Raw genomic sequence first — 18587 nt, forward strand, 5'->3', positions numbered from 1 at the left:
GAAGTTTATTTTCCACCTATGGGGACTTTTTACCATCTTTAATTTTCCCTGAGCCTGAGGAAAGGCATGTGAGCCCGAAAGCTTGCAGAAAAAATGTCCTCTTTTCTGCGATTTCTTAGTTGGTCTAATAAAAAGTATCATCTCTGCACCAAGAGCTCTGGAGTTTTGCATTTCTTTTTGTCTCAGACCAACACAGCTGGCAAATACATCCCAGAAATAGATAAACCTTTCTGGATCAAAATGCGCAGGTTTTCATTTGAAAATGGTGAACACTTATGGGAAAGCATTCAAAGGTAGAACAGGTACATTTCAAACCCTCTGAGGCTGTCACCAACAAAATTACCACCCGTCAGCTAATGGGTCAGCTACACCGCTCCTAGGATAGCAGGCAGTCAACCAGGAGCAGTACAGCATATTGGAGGGCACCACTGCCAGGCATGGTAAGCTTACTGTGTTATTACCTACCATGCAGTATATAATAGCAGTTGGGTCTAAATGCTGCAGACTAAAGTTTCACAGCAGTCAAGGCAGCACCTTATACTGAGCATCGCTGCAGCATCCTTTGTTCTGTGCCTTTTGCATTGCTCAGACAGTGACAAAGGATCCAAAATGGGGGAGACTTTCTTGAATTAAGTGACATGCTAGCTGGCTCCTACACCTGTCCCCCTACACTCTCTGGAGAAGAGGGGACATGACTTGGGTAAAGTGCACTTAAACAGGTGCAAACTCTTGAGTGATGACTGTCGTCATCACAGGGGGTGGGCTCAGAGAACCCCCTGCCAGTGCCTCATAATTAGATGCAAATTTTGTCCTAGCAATGCCTCTCTCAAGGCTGGAGTTTTTGGGGTCACAGATCAGACAGCATTAGTTAAAGACTGAGGCCATGAAGTCAATTCCTTCCAAGTTCCCATTAATTTCTTCCCAAAATTAAAGGGAGAATAATATAACTTTTTTTTTTTTACCTGATAGTCAATTGTAATGATACACTGCATTCTCAGGTGATCTCATAACCTGCTCAAAGCAGTTATTACAACTTTAAATATAAAAACACATTACTTGTCATTTTTAATATTGTATGATCAATATATTTGACATCTGCACGTATTGTCTCTAGGCTGCTAATTCAAATTCAGAGCAAGCTGGCAGCAAGAAAAAAAAATTTCCAGCTAACTTAAGCAGATGGATTCTGAATTTCTAGTGGACAGGTGTCAGCAGCCCAAATGCCTGCGCTCTGAAGCAGCTAGCTCTGGCCTTTCTTAGCTGAGGCACCAAGTTTTGAATGGGCAAGGGTACCGAACTGTCGTCTCTATCTCAGGAAGTAGTCAGGAGAAGTAAGACAAGCAAGGACTTCCAGAGTGAGCAAGCAAAGCCTGTAAGTCACCTTGGCCCATTTCACCAGAAATACAATTCACTTTTAAAAAAGAAAAAAGAAAAAACAAACCCCAAACTGCCTATATAAAATATGCTGTTTGATGTCAGTCACAGTAATGATCACATTGGGCTGACTGGGCAAGTGTGAGCAGAGCTGAACTCCCAGAGGAGTTCCCCAAATTAACAGTAAACCTAAAGAAAACCCATGATGAGTGAGCTTTTCAGAAGACCATGGCAAAACCAAAATATTGTACGTGTCCCTATGAGCCAACCGTTAGAGCTACTCACTCACGTCACATCCACAGGTCCCCGTGGCAATACTTCCCACTACTACGGCGCAGCCTCGCAGGACCTCACAGCTGACATTCATTCATTAAAATGCATTAAAGTTTAAAGGAGTTTAAAGGATTAGGCCAGAGATTGTCAACCAGAGAGTGAGTGTCCTGGGGTACCTTAAGATCTTTCCAGGGGTGCCACACAGTGTTAGCACTGCTAGGTAGTCCAAACATGAGTCACATGATAAAACCAGAAATTTCAAACAAGAACCAACAGCGCTGAAGACAGTTGGAGCAGCTGTGAACTCTGAGTTATATGAAGGAGACAAATTGCTATTATTTTTCCATAGTCAAAAAATGAATGAAAACCCAGAGCTGGCATGTTCAAGGCACATCTTAAGTCTAGAAGGTTGAGAACCACTGGATTTGGCACCCAGTAACTGCAGATGGATGCAGATTATTTTGTAAATGGCCAGTGTGCAGAATTCCCATGAGATACATGGGAATTGGCAGGTCATTTACTCCCATTGAACTTCTATAGGAGTTGGACCCCCCACCTCCTTTAGGCTGTCTTGAAAATCCTATTCCACTTGTGTTGTCCCTTTCCTTAGCTGTAAAATTGGGCACAACTGGCGTAAAGTGATGTAGGAGCCAAGAACCAAAAACAAGCCTAACATGCTGATCTGTTTAATCCACAGGACTATCCAGATTAAAGGAGAGTAAAAAAAAATGGAGAAGTGGCTCAAAAGAGCCTTCAGTACGTGGGTATTTGTTCTTTCTGAATGCAGAAGTTTCTGCTAATAAAGACTTGCTTTTTAAAGAAGTGTGTCGCAGATAGACATAGGACTAAAACACCACGCAAAGACTGAGAGAATGAATCAGAGGCAAAGAATTAAAAGAAACCATTTGGAGGCTTGAGCCAACATATTGTGTATTCACTCATCTAGAGAAAATGCTCACTCTCCCTACCTCTTGCAGTACAGTACCCTCCCTACAAGCATGTCACACAGTTGAGATACACTAAAGCCTATGTGTGGGACAGTGCAAACTGTTCGTGCCCAGGAGATGACCTGCCAAAAACTGTCTGCATGGAAAAATAATATTCTTTGGCATTAATGATACCCGAATTTAAAAGCAATTATCTAAAACCCTGCCCTAGAAGAGCTTCCATAATAAAAATCAGGGTTTCACAAACACATGTTTTATGTGGAGGAGCGTGATAGCATTGTAGTCAGCAGAAACTGAAATCAAAAGTAAATACTTTGGGGAACTTTTCCTGATGTGGTTGGAAAGGAATGCTGTCTGGAGAAAAAGAACTGGGCTCATCACTTATTCAGAGGTCAGGAGCCCTGCTCAGCTTGATGTTCTGCCTTCTAACGTGCTGATAGAGTGTGGTTTGGCTGGCCAGAAAAACCATTTCTGTGCTGTACATCTGGTTACAATATCACTGTTTGCAATTCTTCAGTATTCATAAGGGGTCATAGAGGATACTAATATTGTTTCCTTTTTAGATCATTTATTCCAAAAGCTGTTAGGTTTACTCTGAGTGCAATAGCCTCCTTGAGAGCATTAAGAAGATTATACTCTTTTCTAAAATCACTGATCCACTCCTTAAATGTCTGTCTGCAATCCTGAAGTTTAGCAGAACTAGTCAAACTAACGTACTTAGTGGTAACTGGAAATGTGCCTAAGTGACAGAGTAATATTCCAAAGTTTGTAATTCCAGTGGTGTTTAGAGGCTCCTTATTAAGGGAGGTAAGTTTACTGCCTTCCCAAACACCAGATTGTTGGACTCCTAATCCAAACCAGCCTCTGAAACGATTCTTCAGCCAACAGCATGTGAATCTTTTAAGATAACCAGGTATCTGTATCCCAGATCTGGGAAAGAAGAAAAATCTGCTGTATGCAACAGTAAGAGAGCCTAAAAGAAGCTGGTGACAAAGCACAACTTGGGTTTGTATACCCCAACTCAGCCACTGTACCCAAATACTCTGCTAAATAAAATGACGTAATGGTGTTAACTATATGTCAGTCTATTAAGTCAGACCAGCTGACTTTTCATAGCCCTTCTCCAAGTTGTAACAAGCCTCCTATCTCCTGCTATGAGAACCTGGAGAGAAACAAGATTATCTGACAACTGTTACACCCTGAAGGAGTTAGCAGCCACAGGAAAGTTTCTGCTTCAAGAAAAGCTCCCCCAGGTTTCTCAAGGTGTGACAGTTTAAATGAGCGTAGTTTTAAAGGTCTCATTTGAAACACCCTGTGAACCCCTTCATCAACCGGGTGCAATACTTTTAAGAAACTTCCTGACAACAAATGCAAAAAGAGCAAGCTACTTGGCCAGTCTGGTGCTTCTTGCCTTCAGTGCATGCCCTCAACTCAGTCTCTCTCAGTGTGTAACACCAGCAGCCATTTCCACTTGCCAGACAATACTGCATGTGCTGGGAAGAAAGAGGAAGAGAAAGGATTTGAAAGTTGAATCCTTCAGAGTTTTGTAATCGGGTCCTAAAGGGGTTTTAAAGCAGCTTGTTGCTTACCCAGAGAGATTGTGAAATCTCTATCCCTGGAGGTTTTTAAGACCTGGCGAGACAAAGTCTCGGGTGGGATGATATAGCTGGGGCTGGTCCTGCTTTGAGGAGAGGTGTAGCAGGTTGTCAGGTAGCTTGGCCCAAATCAGTCCTTGAAGCCTTTAATCTGGTCCCAGCAACAGTCTCCCTCTGAGCTCAGAAACACAAACGGTAATGCCCAGGGCTCAGGCAAAAGCAAACGATGCACGTGAACACACCTGTAACATGTGCCCAGTAACATGTGCCCCAGGTTAATCTGCATCACAGGGCTCAGTTGCTAATACACAGCAATTCCCAAAATAAATACTTCCAGACAGAGTTAGTTCTCACCGTCTCATCTTCCTTTGGGGCACCCTCCCTGTCCATGCAAACATCTTCCCCACTTCCTCTTCCTGTCTCCTTTTATTTCCAGGCCAGCTTCCACCCCTTAGGTGGATAGTCAGACTGTTACCAGCTGGCTAATTGCTCCAAGCTGCCAGTCTGAGGCCTGGTACAAGGGGGCTGGACTAGATGACCTCCTGAGGTCCTCTCCAGCCCTAATTTTGCATGATGCTATGATACACTCTTGTGTATTTATTTTCTGGACCCTGTATGGGAGTATCAGATCAGCATTTCTTTCTGAATCCCTTCCCTGTATCTAAATTGTTCCCTGTTAAATTGGGGAACTTTGTCCTCTTTCTCAACTAAGTCAGCAGGCCTGTTGCTGCTCTGGTGGCACCCTCTCACCATAGACCATGACCTTTCATAGACCCTGATATAGGCAAACCCAGAGTAAGGGATCCAAGATGTGATGTTGACATTCATGTTTACAGCAATACAATTTCTTGTTCTGGAATGCACCTTTAGGATGATTTCACTGAGTTTGAATATCATAGGAAGGATGAATTTGGTCCTCTGCATTTAGAACGAAGAGGCCAAATGGGTGAGTTAGTGCGTGTAAGAGGCAGTGGCAGTTATGGGAGCTCAGCGCCTCTCAGGACGAGAATTTTTAGTTCCTAAGAGATTTAAATGAATAATGGGTGCATCTACATTTGCAATGAATCATGATTAAAATTACTGTGCATTAGCCTAATGTGCAGTAGCTGATTTCTGGCAGGTATCTACACATGCAGGGAACTGGCACTAAATTTGGAGGATGATGAGGACATCGTGGCTGTCCCTGTGTGGTCAGCGCTAGAGAGCACTCAGAAGCACTCAGCACAGGAGCACAGCCAGGGACTAGAAGCTGCACAGCAGAGGCAAATGGGCCACAGCACCTGCAAACACAAGAGACACAGCTGGCAGGTGAGCAGCTGCAGGGAGGAGGTGCTGGCCCTGCTGCCAGAGACAGCCAGCGAACAGCCCTAGGGAGATCTCAGGGCTGGGGAGGGGTTGCAGCAGGCTGTAGCTCTTTACAGCACTCATCTGTGGCCAAGCAGCAACTCTGGCTAGAGGACAAGACTGGCAGAGGCTGCCTGGATCCTCTTCAGGGGGCACACAGGGCCTTTAGTATTTGTGGTCAAACAGGCTCTCCCAGGCTCCCTGTGATATGTGCCCCAAGGCACAAAATGGCCACAGACTTTTAAAGTCCGCAGCTAGGGGCTGCTAGAGAGACAGCCCAGCCCCAGGGCAGGAGAAGCTCCCAGCCAGGAGCCCTGGGGCTGTGCTCAGGTGGTCTTCATAGTGGCGGGGCAGACCCGGTGCTAAAGTTAGTGCCGAGCCACATCTACATGTACATTAATGTACAGTAACTAATCGCAACTAAATTTGATACGTGCATTTACAGGTAGTAAATTTAGTCAGATTAGCCATTTTTACTGTGCTATAAGGGCGCACACATGTAAACTCGCGCCCATACTGTGCAGTTAACTAGGCTAATATGCACTAATGCACCTCATGTAGATGTGCCCTACAAGTTCTCCATGCAATGTAAACAGCTAGACTTAATCCAGAGGGCAGTTCTCAGAAGAACTGCTTTGGTGTCTAGAAAGTAAGCCTTTGGAAAGGGTTGCCCGCTTCTGTTTTGGAAATTCCCCACTTCTGGATTACACAGAGTAGCTCAGAATAGATTTATGCTTGTAGGTTTTTTATTTTCCAGTTTTGACAATTAGGCATTTATTAGCTCGTGTAACTCAAGTTTCAGAATTTAGACTCTCTTCAATAAAGGTAATAACACTTTGAATAACCAAAACACAGACTCCTGGAGAACAGAACATTTTCTTTGAGCATTTTAGCCTTTCTTCTCTACAAAAGCAATTGTCACTTTAGGCTATACCTGTAATATTCTTCCTGTATCAAACTGAATGCTTCCCCTCTTTGAGTCCATCTTCAAATATTTGGAACAAGTGACAAAACTACCTGGACATCTAATTACACAAAGTGTAGGTGGGGAAAATTGCATAATGTACAAATAGGGTGCCAAATCCTTCCCTTGTATAATTCCAAGGAAGTCAGTATAATTTCACTAGGGATAGATTTTCCCCAGTAGTTAAATTTTAAATATATATACTTTTATCCATGTTGTGAATATATGAAATTTCTTTGCAATAACTATCAAAAAAGAGATAATCTCTGTAAATCTTGATAATCATGTTGTGGACAAGATCTTTGAAACAAGTATTAAACAGTCTATTTTTGTACAGAGGATTACATTTTAAACAACATTACTAGACAATCATCCTATAGCTTTTTAAAAGAGTGCCAACAAAATGCTGATATTATACAATGTTTGGCAGTGTGATGGTGGAGTATTTCTAAGGAAATTGTCCAAACCTAAATCGGATAGATTTAGGTATCTTACTTTACTGGACAGACAACACTGTCAACTGAATAGGATCACATACTGTCATCAGATGATAGACTCAGTCAACTATGGACTCACCAGTGAGTTGTGTATTTACTGGAAGACTGCCATCTTCTTATCAACACACAGCAAAAAACTACTATCACCAGATACTTGACTAGGATGATTCTGCCTTGAACTAATGACTAGATGACCTCCCGAGGTCCCTTCCAGCTTACCTTTTCTGACACTACGATTAAATGCTTTCTAAGGTACCCTTCTACTCCCACAAACGTGCCTCAAACATGATCTAGAGTTGACACAAGATACACATACAGATAACGTAAGGCCATTTTTCATTGTTCATAAAAACACATGCCTCTGTTGATGATGTTTTCATTGTGAAAAAAATTCAACATCAAATGTAATGATTGCAAACATGCAAGTCCTTGGGGCTCCAGTGATTGGGAGTGTAACATATCAAATGTAGAGGGACTCATACAATTTCTACCAATTCCATGGGAAATTGTAAAGATACTATCTTCATTTTACAGCTTTGTGATAAATGGCTTATCCTCTCTATTTTGTCTTGACTCTGAAGATTGGGCTTTCCTCTTCTCCTCCCTATTGGCACAAAGCTTACTTTCACAGTGCACATTTCATTTTTTACGATGAAACACTGACTGAGCAATTCTTTTTGCTGCACCAGCAACAAATATATGTAGCTCAATATTTTGATTATCCTAATAAACTGCATTTCAAATAATTCAATTGAATTATTGTCATTTTAAATATGGTTTGCTATTGTGAATGACAAACAGTGGGAAAGGGAGCAAGACCAATGTTAGACCATTCTTTTAAACAGCACACCAGAAAATAAATGTAGCTGAAATGTTAAAGCAAAATTTAGAAAGGATTTTAAACCCATTTCAAATGCTAATATAAAGGGTCTTTGGAGTGACAAACTTATATACTTCAGTTTATCTAAAATAACTACCTAGGTATATTCCCCTCCCAGAATTTGGCATGGCCCAGGTCAAATGTCTGCAATGTCCTGGACAAAGGGACAGGTACAATGTAGCACATTGGTTTCTGCCGACTGGCTACAGGCAGGCTTCTTCAACTGAAGAGTTGCACACAAGGGAAATGGTTTAGTTCACCCATAGAAAAATAATTGTATAAGGTTGTAACAGCATGGAAGAAAGAAGAAAAAGACCTTACCTGCTGAGTTGGCGCAAGGCAGCAGAGTGGCAGCGAAAAGTGGCGCTGAGGGAAAAGATGAGCACCAGGGAAACCCCAGTGCCAGTATGGTCACGCTTTATAAGTGCATGCTGCCACCACTTGAAGGGCAAGAACCCCACACCCGACTTAAAAGCAGCCTGACACAAGGAGACCAGAAGTCCAGAAGTGAGGTCCAGAAGCCCCAGGAGGAGCGAATAGTGGAAATCAGCCTGCTGGCAGCAAACCCACTGAGGTGGCTTGGAGGAGACAAACGACTTACCCACAGGTTGGTCCTGGTCATCGGGGATAGAGGATTTGGACTTGACCAGGGGTGCTGGACCTAAAAAGGTAGATAGAGAAGAATTGTGAGTACAGTGGACCAAAGTGGTTCACAGGGGACTGTTCTTCTTATGAACCCTAAAGTAAAAAGGGTCTCACCAGGCAAAGACCTGGGTGGTCCAACTCCAGGCTTGAGGACTCTGAGAAGGGACGAAGTCCTGGAGTGATATTCAAATTGCATATTGTTATTTTGTTTTACATACATTAACCTACCTCAGAAGGCACAATAGGAAAGTATAGTCTGTGTGCCCTTAACATGTATTGGAGATCTTGAAGGTTGGTGTAATGTGGGGTATAGGGGAGGCAGAGCCCCAGAAGATGGCGCCAGGGCTGGCTTAAGGACAGCACCCATGGGGGTTAAGATCTTCCTTCCAAGTTACGTAGAAGAACAAGTCGTGGCAGGGGAGAGTGGTTGTCCTTACCCCAGTCCCAGTTGTACAACACTAGGAACACGCTGTCCACTCGTAAAATAACCGAGACTGTAAAAGATCCCATGGAAACATTAAGACGCGCCTCACGGGATAGGCACGGGAACAGGTGCTTCCACAAAGGCAAAAAAAGGCCAGAATTTCACTGTGCTATGAGCCTGCTAGAAAATCTGAGAATATTTTTTTTTTTATGCTCATTAGTTCCTCTAAAGACTAGTATTTTAGGATGTTAAGGCTTGTCTACACATAGAAAATAAATCTTATCCCAGAGATATAGGTTGTAGCCATGTTGGTCTAAGGACATAGGCAGACAAGTTTCTTCGGGTAAATCTGATATCTTTTTTTAAACCAACTGAGATAAAAGATATCAGATTTACCCAAAGAGTCTTATCCCAGACTAATTTCTCCATTTTGGAATAATCTTTTTTTCTTCAGGAACAGAGCATCCACATAGGGAGTTACACCAGAATAGCAGAAATGTGCCCGTGTAAACAAGCCCTTGCATAGAAAAAGTTATTCCTCAAGGAGCTCTTCCACCTAGTGTCAGTGCTAGGCACATGAGATCCAACTGCAGATAAAAGATCTGGTGAAAGGAGGTTAGGAGAAGATCTATCTAAGGTACTGCTATGAGGCCAGATGGCCGGGGATATAGGAATTATGAATCCCCTCTCGCTCAATCACAGTCAGTGGCATTCGAGTTAAGGGTTGAAATGAGAAAAGAAATGAGCTGTGTTGTACAATACATAGCATGTACTGTTTGTTTTGTCTGCCAAGTCTATTTCTCTTCCTTCAATAAAATGCCTGTGGTTTGGGAACTGCGTTTTTAGCCAGTTTTTTTTTTTTTTCCTCCCTGTATCTAAAGCTCCACACTACCCTTTCTGGAATGTCATATAAACAGATCCAAAATACTGTATTTTACTGGGCAGATTGATTTATTTAACAATTCCAAAGCTGAAGTGTTTATTTTTATTTGCATTGTCCCCTGCATTGACCCTGCAAACCTCCAAAGCATTTTTGTCAAGGTGTTTATGCCATTTCAGCAAGTATTTAGAGAATGAAAGATTCAATCTCCCATGTATGCATTTTCAGAATTTGCCTGCAAAGTTAAACTTAAAAACACAAGCAAGCCAAAAAGAAAGAAATCTACATTCATGCTCCTCAGATTTAATTGGAACCATTCCTTTCAGTACTATTTATCAACAAAGGATCCTATTTCCTATCCACAGTATGCAGCCAGTCTCACTTATCTTGGTGTAGAGTTTCTGCAATGCAACAGGGTCCAAAATGACCAAATTATCCAGACATTTTACTGCAGCTCATTAACAGAGTTTTTGTGTGTGAGAAACACTGAGTTTGTTTCAACTTAAGGGTCAGAAGGAGTGGGGGGAAGGCACAATAATAAATGTCAAAGTCAGCTATTTTGGTCAGGGTTTGGTTAGAGGCATTGTGAACAGAAATACCAACTTACTCTGCCAAAAGACCTACAAGTAGTCTGTTAAAATCCAGGGGCCCTATTTTCCCTCTGCAGAATACAAGGAACTACTGATATCTTGTGGGAGGAGAATAAGGCCCCAGAAGGATGGGGGTTAAGTGGGAGGTAAGACATGGGAAAGAAAGAGGGGTTTATTTTTATAGTGTCTCCATATCTTCGTCCTTTAATTAAATATATGTCTCTCTCTCTCTCTCTCTCTCTCTCTCTCTCTATATATATATACACACACACACACACACACACACACACACACACACACACACACACACACACACACACACACACACACACATCACAGCATTCCAGTTCAATGACAAAAACACCATGGGCCAGACTGACCCCTAATTTCTCCTAGATAATGATAGGACATGAGACCTATGAAAGTACCATGGTTTCAGAGGTGTGATTGCAGCACACATATAAATATCTGGCTCACCCACCTTTCAGCTGGATAACTAATAATCACAGTTAAAACACAGTGGCATGTGCCAGTCACCCTATGTAAATCACCAGGGTTCACAGAGACCCTGGGAATCTCCAAAAAAACCCTAAAATATTGTTTTAATGCGACAACCTAGCTCCATGGGAATTCTTACTCACAAACTGCTCCAGTGATATCCAAAAAAAAAATTGCTGTGTTATCTCACATACAACATGCACCTTTCTTTTTCAAAATTCAGCTGCTGGAAATTGGGGTGTGCATTATAATTAAGGAAATAAGGTAATACCATTTTCTGCTGCTTAGGCCTCTGCCAGGAGAAAGTCAATGTACAGCTGAATGCTGCATGTAGGGCTCCCTATCTGCTGCTTGTTGATACTTTCTCCAACTCAACCCCTGCCTCATCCCTGGAAGAGACACTCCAGGAGAGATGTTTTCTTTTTTTTCATTCTGTCTTTCAAAAACAAGGTGCATATTTTATTTGGGGGCATGTTATATGCAAGAAAATGTGGTATATACATGCTGTAAGAACAATTCAAGTAAGCATGGCTGACATCACAGAAACCTGCTGTGTCTATACCTTCCAGGTACTATGTGGTGATGCTGAGCAAATATGAAGTTGGTCAAAGGGGAGGTGTATAAGTGATGCCCTAAAGCAGTGACTTCCATAACTACTACACAAGCTATGCACCAACATGCTCTGCCCCATTATTTATACACAGCATTTTCCAAAAGGAAATCAAACACCAGTATCAGAGTCCTGAGCAGAATTCAGATAAGGTTTTTGCAATGGCAGAGCTTCCCAAGCACCAAAGGACATCTAAAATCTCCTCCCTCTCCAATCTCATGTTCTAAAAGCAAAGCAATGGCATTGCAAACTCTAATGACATAAAGCAAGATGACTGGCATGTTCTTTGACACTGCTTTCAATATTAGTTACGGTATGAAGTCATGTACAAAGCATATCAGAATTCAGGAGCAAACTTTGCAAAAACCTAATAAAATGAAATTTCCATTGAAATTTGAACCAAACAATTTCTGCATTACCAGCCTATGGGTTTTCTGAAACTGAATATTATACTGTTTTGGAATATAATTTTATACAGGGAAGGTTTTAGCAAGCAAGAGGACCATACTCACTGAAGAGATTAAACCCACAAAAAGGAACAGTAGTGGCCTGAAGCATCTTTAATACCCCCTAGGGCAATTTCTACTATTTTTCAATTATCCCTTTTGTCCAAAATCAACAGAGCTATGTATTTTTCTTGTTATTGTTGTCATTCTTTTTGTCATTGTCTTTTTTCAAACGATGCTAGAACACAGTCTGCTGGACTATTTCTTATTTTTCTTATCAAGGGTGTCATGAAAAAGTCACAGTACTGAGTAGACTTGAGGCAGGTGAAAAAAAAACAACTGTTTTGTGTCTCAGTTTATAAAGTCTGCAATGCCACAGTATCTGAGATGTGCTACTGTCTATACAGGATGGGGTTCTCATGCATTACCCTGACAAAGTATTAGAATATTATGCCTTTTGGAGGATTTATGCTAATTCAGTACAAATATTCCAACATTACATGCAACTTATTTTTGCAGTGTGAACCCTAACTATAAAAATAAGTAACTAAAACTTAGGGAAAGATTCTAAGCACATCTTTATCTCAAATATAGATATATTAAATGAAATATAAAATACAACATGATAGACAATGCAGAATATTCATGGTATTTCACTTTCTCTTCCTTGTTACCCACAGGGTTTTTTTAACATTATATTTTAACTGTAACATGATCAAGTCCTACCGGGTTGCTTTCTTATTTGGCCTATGTGAATATTTTACATTAGTGCAATAACCAAGTAATCCTCACCGCCTTTCTAAAATCAGCCCTCATTGTTTGTTCAAAGCATTGTTCTTTTTAGCCAGTATAGAAAAAAGAACAATTTGTTTTTGCAGAAAGATGTGATTTCAAAGCAATATTAGGAGAGAAAAAGTGGGAGGCACTTGAATGGGCAAATGAAGCATCATTACTGAGAACTTGCATCGGCTCCTGTAATTGATGGCTACTTTCTGGAAGATACAGAACAGCCTCCGCTCCCCTGAATTTCAGTAGGAGCAAAGCTCACTCATTAGCTCCCAAAACATGCTCAGCATATTGCAGGTTTGGGCCCTCAGTCATTTCCTCCCTAATTCAGAGCGTTCTTATCACCCTTCACAATAAGGAGCTTTAGCTCTAATTGTATCTGTTTTATGATAACCACGTACATGACTAACACTTTCTTTTAGCATGCTTTGGGTACATATCTTTAAAAGTCTAGGCCAGTCTATTTCTTACTTGATTTGATTATTCTGTACCAGTTCAACCTCTTTAAAAATATTCACTAATTATCAGAAAAGTTATGCTATCTAGGCTTCTTCAGCTGGTTTTTTAACCCTTGACTTACTAATGCCTAGTTCTACAGCATCCCTGAAAGCAGCTTTACTGGTTTTGAACTTACTTTATCAAGTTCAAAGTATGTCACATATTGTACATGTAACATAACATCAGGCATTCACTGGTTTGGCAGATCCAAAATTCTGCTACACATCTAAGCAATCTGAAGTGAAACAAGAACTGGAAAAACAAGAGCTATAAAACAGCACAAACGTAGCAGCTGCTCATTATTTTCTGAGCCATTTTGTTAAACCAGAAAGGGCACATTTTACATAGGAAGATGTAGGTTGTATTATTCTAGATGCATGGTTGGTGTTAAATGGTTCTAAGGTTTTTTTTTCATTGATATTTCCCTAGAATATGTTTTTGAAAACTGTGAATGAGACTGAATGGACTGTTTTAACTGGATGGTTTCAAAATCGTAGTGAATTGTACAACTCACCACAAAGTCTATCTTGGAGGGGCTTGGCTACATAAAAGAGGTGAGTAGAGGGTGGTGGAGCTTTTAAGGACCCTGGTGCTTTAAAAGTAGGATTTACAGGAGTGTGAGCAGTTAGCTGTTCTGGGCCAGTGTCAGGACTGTATGTGCAGAACCGCTACAAACGCAACATGTTCAGCCCCTAATGACCACCATCTTCATAACAAATTGGCATTTGTTCAGACAACTGACGCTCCCACTTAGGATGCTCACAGTTTATTGGTAGGCATTTTTGTTTATGCACTTTAAAAATAATGGTCCTCTGCCTCAAGTTTTATGTACTTTTGCTCTATTACATTGTCCATATAAAAATCTCAAGGTGCTTGACGAACAAGAGCCTCTGAAACTTCCTGCACAATAGATCGATATTAGGACAACTGTTTTACAGACGTTGCATTGCACATTTCCAGAGTTGGCGTCTCTTTCCCAAGGTCATAAAGTAGATGCCTTAAAATATCGATTTACACTTCAGCATGCGATTCGCCTATGTATTCTCACACCACATCTACACAATACGCTGACTGTCCTGCATACAGAAGTACTAAATGACTGCACGGTAACCAGAGTTACTGCATAGTAGCGTCCCCAGATGGCTTTTTGGTGATGCTGACTGCACAGTAGCTCATTACTATCGTGCAGTAGCTTGTTACTATTGCACAGTAGCATCGCATCATGCTTTGCGCCATGCAACACTACTGCGCAGTAGTAGCAAGCTACAGCACAGTCGTTGTTTCACATAGATACAGCCACTGAGTGGAATCCTAGCTTTGCTAGGGTGTTACAATTGATTAACAGGGGAAGAATTGCAACTGTTGATTACAATGGGTGTACACACATGTTTAAACAAAATAAAGTTCTTGATGGAATCTCAAAGCCATGTTTTCCAAATGTCACAGTGCTGTGCCACCTTGCCTAAGGACAATTCACATAACCATTGCAGCATCTTGTCTTTGATATTATACCTTGATTATCATTTGTTTGATATTTTGAACAGATTAAATTTTATGGCTCCAGTTAAAATGAATAATGCATGTCTCTTCTCATTTAATACTTCCTTCCTTTCGCTGTTTCTATGTGTTGATCCTATTTTTAACTTGTAATGGCCCAACAGTTTTTTATTCCTGTCCCATGCAAAAGTGAATATAGAATTTTCCAAAAGGCAATGATGTAACCAATACAGACAGTGGAGCAGGTTTAATGTTGGGCTCACATGCATATCAGAAAACCAAGGGATCGCTTTTCACCAAGTGGATCAAGATTGTTAAGGCACTGATTAGATTTAGACTGTTCATTCATTTTGCGAGGAGATCTTAAAAAGTAGCATAAATTATATGAAACGGGCAGCTGCTTTTTTACCCAAGGAGGCAGAACCTGCTGCCTAGAGCACTTGTAAAGTCTCTGATCCTATATTTCTCCTCTTGCTGTGAAGTAGGCCTAAGATTTGTGGCATTCAATAAATGATATTCTGACTGATTTGAAGAGACATTTTTTAAAAGCACCATGTAAAACAAAAGTTGGTATGTTAGGACAGATCTGAAATATTTAATAGTTTAAAACCAAGTATTCTACAGACTGAAATAATGCTCGAGCAAAACGGGTTACATTATAAGATTATTTTCTCCCTGCCTCTACGGAGAATTTCTAACTTTTTAATTTTAATTACTGGCACCCTTTGTCTATAGCATTCTGTGCACCCTCTCGCTAAAGTACTGCGATACCTTCTTGATATCAAGGCAACCTTTGTTAAAATCATAAGGCTGTGTCAACGCCCATTTTTTTGCTGCCTCCCTCCCTTCATAAAGGTACCTGGGACAGCTGCCCCAATCACCCCACCCTAGCTGCACCACTGTCTGACAGACTTTAACAACACAACTCATTTTCATAAAATTAAATATGTGCATGTGTTTGTACAGGATTGGGTTCTATAAGCCTGATACTATCAGGTGGCAAGTGCCCTATGCTCCTGTTAATGATCTGATCCTGTTATTCACCAGATATGCACAAAAGCAGTGCTGTACAGAATCTATTCTGTAGCCCACCAAAGACAATGGGAGTTTTTCCCCTCACTTCAATAGGCTTTTGACTAGATTCTGTATTGAGGGGAAGTCTTGCGTAAGAAAGACTGGCTATGACATATCACCCCTCCCTCAAACCTATACAGAAAATCCTCAAACAACTGCCGCCCATACTAGAAGAAGACCCAATTCTTAAAGAGATCTTCCCAGAACCACCCATCCTAACCTTTAAACAAGCACTGAAGCTTACTAACCTCATCACCAGAAGCAAACTTCCTATGGCCCAAAACACACCGAATGGATCCAGACCATGCCATGCCAAGAAACATAAAACCTGCCAACACATCTCCACCACCCTCACAACTACTAAACCACACAGCAGAACGATCAGCATTCCTGGATCTTACACCTGCGCCTCCAGAAATGTTATACATCTTATCCAATGCACCAAATACCATGATGGAAAATCCATAGGAGAAACCAAACAACAGCTGCGCACCAGAATGAACGCACATCGGAAATCTATCAAAGACAACAATATCGAATTACCTGTGAGTGCACACTTCTCACAAGAAAACCACTCTTTCTCCCCAATCTCTCAGTTTTAATCCTCAAAGGGAATTTACAAAACACCTTTCACAGACGAGCCTACGAACTTCACTTCATCAACCTACTGGATACAAAAAACCATGGACTAAATGTAGACATTGGATTTATGACACATTACAATCTGCCTCACATCTGACTCCCCAGGTACCTCTCCACTATTTACCAGCTACATTCATTCCCCTCCCCCCTGCTCCCCAGCCTATCTATCACTCACTGAGTCTTCAAATTATATCTCAACTGACTGGCTTTCTTGCATGCATACCAGCCCCTGGCTTCTTTACTATTCAATTTATCCAGGAAGAGCACACACCAACTGCAGATGGTTCCTCAGCCTGTCAAAGGGTATTTATACCCAAAAGCTTGCAAAGAAGAATTTGTCCAACTATTCAAGCTGGTCTAATAAAAAATATCAGATTTACCCAAAGAACCTTGTTTGCCTGTGTAAGAAAAGAAATTTGGCCCTAAAATATTTCACCCATACTGTAGTGAAAGAGTGATGTCGTGGCACAATGGTTCAGAAAGTATGCCAGGAGCTAAACATCGATAACAGTTTTATGGCACATTGTGTTTTGCCCAATTCCTGAATTCTTTCCATACAAGAAAGGTAAGAATGACTGTCTGCCCTTTCAATAGGCCTTGATCTCCCAGTAATCAGCTCTTCTTTCTTCTGCTAATTGTGCAACTGCTACCCCTAGGAATTTCTCTCAAACCCTCCCCACTGCTGTCTTTCACTATGGTGTGTTGGCTACCTGTGATCCAGAGACATGAGGAAGAATGCCTTGTATTTGAAAGCTTCTTTAATTTTATCATAACTATACAGTTGGTCCAAGAAAAGATATCACCCTAAGAAATCCTTACTTCACCCCTGTTATAATAATTTAATCCAGAAAATGCTGCCTTAAAATGTGATAATGGTTTAAGGTACAACAAGCTGTGAGGGGGGGTTTTAAATCAGATAAATAATATCTCAAAGGCAAACATCTCTAAAATTAGTTGTTATGCTTCACTGAGGCGGCCATAAAAAAAACTGAAAGCTTGTTCGCCTTCCTATACTATACACCATAGAGTAGGTTAGAAAAATTCCATATTTATTAACTTGAACTTGTTGTATAAGTGCCATAACAAATTATTAGCATGCACATTTCATATACTATTAATCATGTCACTTATTCCCTGAATGATACCAAGTAGAGCTCGAGTCCTGGTTACCCAAAGGTAGGAACACCACAGAGTATTAATAGCTGAATTAATTTCAGCAATGAGATACACAGGCCGAGTGAAGTGTCCAAGGTCACTGAACTCCAGATGGTACACTAATATATTTACACGACTGATGCCTTCAAGCATTTTCAATTTCTTATGCATGGTTGTTCTTGGAACCAATCAAATTGAAGAGCTGGCAGTTGCAATTTGCCCACAAAATTAAACTTATGGGATCAGAGCTCCAGTTTTAAGCTATGATTTGACTATCCTGATGTGGAACATCAGGTCCTGGCTCTTGTTGATTTGCACTGAATGGTGACCCCATCAATCAATGCTGAGTCAATGCAAAACAGGCTGGTTGTCTATAAAAAAGTTCATTCATGTTCACTACCACTGATTTAAAAGTCTTAACTAGTGGGAAGAGAAGCACAATAAAAATTAAAGACAGATTAAGAGGATCCTATATGAAGGAATTACCTCTGGCAAGTTGTCAGAGGCCCTGGCTAGATAAAATATTCCACATTCAACAACAATGGTTATTGTCAGTCCAGACTGATATTTCAAAATGGAAACAGCTCTGTATGTGTCCACTGGCTTGTATGGAATGCACAGGACACTTTTTTTTGTTGCTTTTTCTGCATACAGAGACATAGGAGTGTGCAAATACCTCACTGGCACCACATATTTTACATGCATGCAAAATTAAGTGTGCTTTTTATAAATGACAGTGCCAGAATGGCACAAGTCTTTTTCCACTAATTTCAACCAGGACTTCAAAATCAGTTAGACGTCCAGTCACCATAACCTCTGTTACAGTAACAGCAGGCTAGTTTATGCCCCTACAAGAGCCTTTCTGCTAGTGCAGTGAAGTTTTTGTTGCCTACTAAAATAGTGCTTCCCAAAACAATTAAGCAGTACTTTAACACAGAATAATAATGCTCATGTAAAAATGTACTTTC

At 40.9% G+C, this 18587-nt stretch overlaps 1 protein-coding gene across 2 annotated transcripts in view; it reads right to left on the bottom strand.

The window, feature by feature from the left end:
- The window catches only part of LOC149857121 (uncharacterized), a 108423-nt gene that overhangs the window by 64218 nt on the left and 25618 nt on the right, over window positions 1-18587 (bottom strand). Inside the window, exons 1-2 of one of the 2 annotated variants that reach the window (XM_090062945.1) lie at window positions 8634-8769; window positions 8476-8535 (exon numbers count right to left, since the gene is read on the bottom strand). In XM_090062945.1, the coding sequence (XP_089919071.1) occupies window positions 8476-8535; window positions 8634-8739 (166 nt within the window). In that variant the 5' untranslated portion in view covers window positions 8740-8769. Of the gene's footprint in view, window positions 1-8475; window positions 8536-8633; window positions 8770-18587 lie in introns of those variants that run through there. The other variant, XM_090062946.1, reaches the window with a different exon arrangement.

Source organism: Crocodylus siamensis, chromosome 9, assembly GCF_052110815.1.
Source record: "Crocodylus siamensis isolate JL-2025a chromosome 9, ASM5211081v1, whole genome shotgun sequence".
Classification (NCBI taxonomy): Eukaryota; Metazoa; Chordata; order Crocodylia; family Crocodylidae; genus Crocodylus; species Crocodylus siamensis.